The sequence below is a fragment of the Octopus sinensis genome, linkage group LG20 (genome assembly GCF_006345805.1).
Source record: "Octopus sinensis linkage group LG20, ASM634580v1, whole genome shotgun sequence".
NCBI classification, from domain to species: Eukaryota; Metazoa; Mollusca; class Cephalopoda; order Octopoda; family Octopodidae; genus Octopus; species Octopus sinensis.
In genome coordinates, this window is record NC_043016.1 from 30,533,027 (window position 1) to 30,538,480 (window position 5,454).

Consider the following 5,454-nt stretch of genomic DNA (forward strand, 5'->3'; position numbering starts at 1 on the left):
TTAAAATGTCCACCAAATGAGGTTATTAATTAATTACACAACGGCAGTAAACTAAGGTTTGGGTTGTTAGTTTGTCCAGTTTCAATCGACACACGCATATATATATATATATATATATATATATATATATATATATATATATATACACAATATAAAATGTATTATCAATTAAACGTTATAGCCAAGAATACACACACACACACACACACACACATATATATATATATATACATATATATATATATATGTGTGTGGTGTGTGTGTATTCTTTGGCTATAACGTTAATTGATAACAATTTTTTGTGTGCGTGTATATATATATATATATGTGTATGTATGTATGTGTAATGTATGTATATATGTGTGTGTATGTGTATATATATATATATATATATATATATATATATATAAATCACTTATCTATGACATAATTGAATTATAAGTATGCGTATGTGTGTAAATTGCATGTATGTATATTTATACATGTAGTTATATGTATAGGTATATAATCACACACCTGCGTATTTAGTTAAGCAATTTATTTAACCAAAGCTTTCAGTCGACTCCAGCTCTGATTGAGGAAATGGGTAGAAGGAAAACAGTAAAAATGGTGGCAGAGTGTCAGAATAGACCTATATATAAGCTCTTCATGCAAATAAATGTCCAGCTCTGAATTCTGTCTCCGGAATACTCAGCTACCTATCTACCTATATCACTATGCTTATGCGACCAAGCCGAGTGCTTAAGATCTTATTTTTCCTATCACGGGATTCCTGGTTCGGTCTCACTTTAGCATCTTGAGGGAAATGTCATTTTATTTCATTTTTTTAAAATTTACCCTCAGATCGACGACCCAAGATCTCGTATATGAAACTTAAGTTGCTGAAAACTTGGTGGTAGTCAATTGGTTGAGCCAGGATTGGTGCGAGGTGTGTACGGAATACTCAGTTTACAATGAGCCGATGATTCATTTCATTGAATAAATGATATGATACTCGTCATGGAAAATAACATTATATTGCTTTTTTTTTTTTTTTTTTTTTTTTTCCATAATAAGCTATATATTTTAAATCCGATGTGGGGGACTCAGTTCAGGTAGTTAAACCAAAAAGGTGTCGTCTGTACCTGTGTGTGTTAGAGGGATCGGATAATCCTTTGGATAGTTTCTATTGTTGCCTGGAAGATCGCATGAATTGAAAAACCTCTGAGTGAATCAGCAGCTTTGTGTGTGTGTGTGTGTGTGAAAACTCACAACACACACACACACACACACATATCTGTTGTGTTTTAAATAGTCTTTCATTTATTTTACTTTTCCTGATTAAGAATCTTTTGACAAATGAAATAATTTTGGAGTGGCTTTCTGCTTTCCAATTATTCAAATTGCCTATCAATCAATTCCTACTACTGTTTAGACATCAATCTAATGCGTGAAATATATATATATAGTCTGTGTGTATACACACGTATCTATGTGTGTGTGTGTTCACGCACACGTATACGTGAATATGTTGGTTCATTCTGTCATTACTCCGAGTTTTTAGCTTTTGTGCATTACTTCTTCTAACATAGTGTGTATATTCTTTCATTCGATACAGATGATGCTCTCAAGTGGTTGGTATCTATTTAAAATGGTGAAATTGATTTCATTTTCCCAAAGGATGCCACTAGACGCTATCATTGCGCGCGCTATTAGAAATTTTATGATGTGTCTGTAAAACTCTCATACTGAGAGAGAGATTTTATGTACAAAAAAAATTATAAAAATGGCATTAATTTGGGGGAAGAGATGCTGCGTAATAATTTCTATCAGCAGGCAAACTTGTTTATTATATTATCTATCACTTATGTCCTTTAAACAGAATGTAGAAAAATAATAATAATAAATAAGGCCAAGGTTAAAGTGTTTTCGTCTGAAATTGTAATTAACATCCATTTGAACCTGCTTTGATTTTCCCCAGTAACAGATTTGATTTCTAAGTAGATTAAAATATCTGCATTATATTACTTAGATTGCTAGTTTTCTTGCATATGAGGGCACTAGTGGGTTTTTTTTCTTCTTTCTTTTAAATCTCTCCCACCCTCTCTCTCTCATCCACCTGTCTCTTTCTTTCTCTCATTGACAGTCTGTCTATTGCAACTGTACTTAACTACGCACACACATAAGTAAATTTCTGGTTTCTATAACTATCACCATTTTAACTCGTCAGTGTTAATAAATATGTTTATTTATCATTGATTTTATATAACCATACCCTATTTTTAATGGTCTTCCTTGTTAAGCAAATAAATTACATGACAGGTTCTCTCTTCCACCTTTTTTTTCATTTTGTTAAAAATGGAAATGTATATACATCAATGTTTCTTTTATTTGTAGAACAAGTGTAAATTAATTTAATTTAAAATATAATTGATCTGTATTGTTTTACCTCAATATGTAACCACGAAAGAGAATTAGAGAAAGGAAAAAAAAAGCGAAGGACTTCTTTGTTCCTCGCAATTATGATTAATATAGCTTCTTTGCCTATTTAAAAAAAAACCTATAGTGTTTTTCTTTTATTTTAGCCAAGGTGGGTTTGGTACAGCTCAGTCTCTGGCCATATTTATTTTACGACCAGTTTATTCTTTTAAATAATAAACACAACCTAGAATTATGACATAAGGAAGTGGCTTTTGTGTTGCTAACAATAACAATGTTATTCTAAATTACTTGTTGAATAATTCCCTTCAGTAAGCTTGTCTTTAGATTTATTTATTTTATTATTATTATTATTATTATTATTCTCATCCATTTTCTAGTCTCTGACCGAATTTGAATTATTTACTTCGTTCATTCGACCCGAGTAGCCAAGATTTATGAATCTGTTTATTCTAAGATATGACGAAATACTCCCCCTCTCTCTCTCATTCACTCTCTCTCCCTCCTCACGCTCTCTTACCTCACACTTCTCTCCTCCTCCTCCTCTCTCAATTCTTCTGTCATTCTAGTTTTATAAAAATACATAATTCTAGATGTTTGTATTCTATCAGTGAAACCAAACCGTGCTATTTTATTGATTGCATTTTTGGAAGTGTGTCACCTCATAGGTTATTATTTTTATTATTATTAAAAACCAGAATTATTATTATTATTATACATCGATTTTACGTGGCTCATTTACTGCTGCCAGTTTTTATAAGATTAATTTATTCACTATAAAATCTCATGGCATCAGTCTGTTGCTACTCCATTTAATAATTGTTGAATTATATTTGTATAGAGTGCGGCCATGCTTGGGCACCGTCGCGTAGAGTTTAGTCGAACAAATCGACCCCAGTACTTGTTATTAAGTCTGCCATTTATTCTGTCGGTCTCTTTTGTTGAATTGCTAAATTACAAGGATGTAAACAAACCAGCACTTGTCAAGTTATAGTGGGGGAGGGGGGTTACTAGTACCCCCCCCACTAGTATATGCATATATATATATATATATATATATATATACATATACGACAGGCTTGGTTCTGTTCCGTCTGTCAAATCTACTCTAGGCTTTAACTTGGGGCTATAGACGACGCTTACCTAAGGTGCTATGTAGTGGGACTGAACCTGAAACCATGTGATTGGGAAGCAAGTGTCTTATCAACACAGCCATGCCTCTCTCTCTGTGTGAATGAATGATAAGAACCTCTGACATATATACCAAACAATATCTGCTTCCTAGATAATTTATTTTCGGCAAACGATTGTTAAATCTCTTATCAAGTTTGTTTTCATATAATTAAAACTGATGACTGACAACCTTGCACATATTTTGGTTTTGTCAGAAGGAAAGGGAAAATGTACACATTTTTTCATCTGGAAGAATTAACGGATTATATCCAAGAATTAGGAATTTAGTACAACCTAATCAAAATATACATCTTAGTGATATTGCTAATGATAAAAAAATTTTATGTAAATAGTTTCGACTTCTCTAGCAATTATCTAATTTCGTAGTGTAAACATTGAAGGTAAGTTGAGTGGTAGAAAAAAGTCTTGATGTTCATATTTTTGGTTTAATCCTTCTACGTCGCGAGTTCAAATTATGCTTGATATAGTTGATATTGCCTCTCATCCGACATCGTTGAAATATTTGAAGTCGTCGACTGGAATCCATTTAAACTATATCCCCAATATTTACAACATTTATTTATTTATTTATTGTTCAGGTGATTGTTGAAAAAGCACCGAAGGCCAGAGTGGGAGACCTTGACAAGAAGAAGTATCTGGTTCCTACAGATCTTACTGTTGGCCAGTTCTACTTCTTGATTCGCAAGAGGATCCATTTGCGACCTGAAGATGCCCTCTTTTTCTTTGTCAATAACGTAATTCCTCCAACCAGTGCTACGATGGGTTCTTTGTACCAAGTAAGCTGATTTTACTGGGGTTTAAAAAAAAAAAAATTTTTTTTTATAGATTCCTCAAGTAATTTTCTTCTTATAATTATATCTTTAAACGCTTTAGTGTCTGAAATGTGGGAGTGATAAGTTAAACATATTTCGATGTTTTCTAAATGGTTATAATTTTTCAAGGAAAAATTTGAATTCTTTTTAAGCCAATTTGGAATATTTCTTGAAATAAAAGACATTGCGTTATGAATGTATTATAGATTCTGCGATTTAATTTAAGGTTTAAGACTATTAATGTTTTTTTCCCCTTTTCTTTTTAACATTTGCTTTTGTTTTAATTTTCACAGGAACACCATGAAGAAGATTTTTTCCTATATATTGCCTATAGCGATGAGAGTGTCTATGGACAGTAATTTGAAAACTTTTTTTTTAATATTCAATGTTGTTTCTTATTTATATTATATTATCATTTTGTGAGTTGTTGGTTGCTTGAATCGCAGCTGATATGTAAATATAAAGCTACATGTGATAGTAACTCAACTATCACACTCAATCATTATCAGTGTAAGTGGAATCTGTTATGAATAAACTACAACTGACAACTCCATCATTGGTTGCTCCTTTTATCACTAACATTGCAGTTCTATGAAATAATGCTTGCTTTTTGCTTTATCGTTAAGGAATTCTTCTTGCAAGAAATAGTTATAAGTTTTTATCTACTTTAAAACGGAAACAAACACCCACTGAATGTTAGCTTGTTACTACATTGCAATAAATGGATATTAAGATGGTTTTGTCATGTGCTGAGTTTCTTTTCACCGTTTCTCTTATCATACTATTAAAAAAAAAAAAAAAACGGAATGCAGTTTGAGCAAAGACAAATTGTTTTTAGCACTGTATTTGTTTATATTTTATAAATATCTAGATTTCTACTTCATTATTGTCATCTTCAAAAAAAAAAGGGGTTCTGTATTAGAACTGTTCAAATGAGATATTTGGAACCACTGAAGAGGTTTTTATTTATTTTTTTTCTTATGATAGGGCTTGTAGAGAAGCCTGGCCAAGATTTAACCCTTTAGTATAT

General features: G+C 31.7%; 1 protein-coding gene across 1 annotated transcript in view; it reads left to right on the forward strand.

The window, feature by feature from the left end:
- The window catches only part of LOC115222479 (gamma-aminobutyric acid receptor-associated protein), a 6,296-nt gene extending 1,132 nt beyond the window's left edge, over positions 1-5,164 (forward strand). The window contains exons 2-3 of the mRNA XM_029792704.2: positions 4,191-4,388; positions 4,718-5,164. Coding sequence (XP_029648564.1) covers positions 4,191-4,388; positions 4,718-4,783 — 264 coding nt within the window. The 3' untranslated portion in view covers positions 4,784-5,164. The remainder of the gene's footprint in view (positions 1-4,190; positions 4,389-4,717) is intronic.
- Positions 5,165-5,454: the final 290 nt, after the last annotated feature.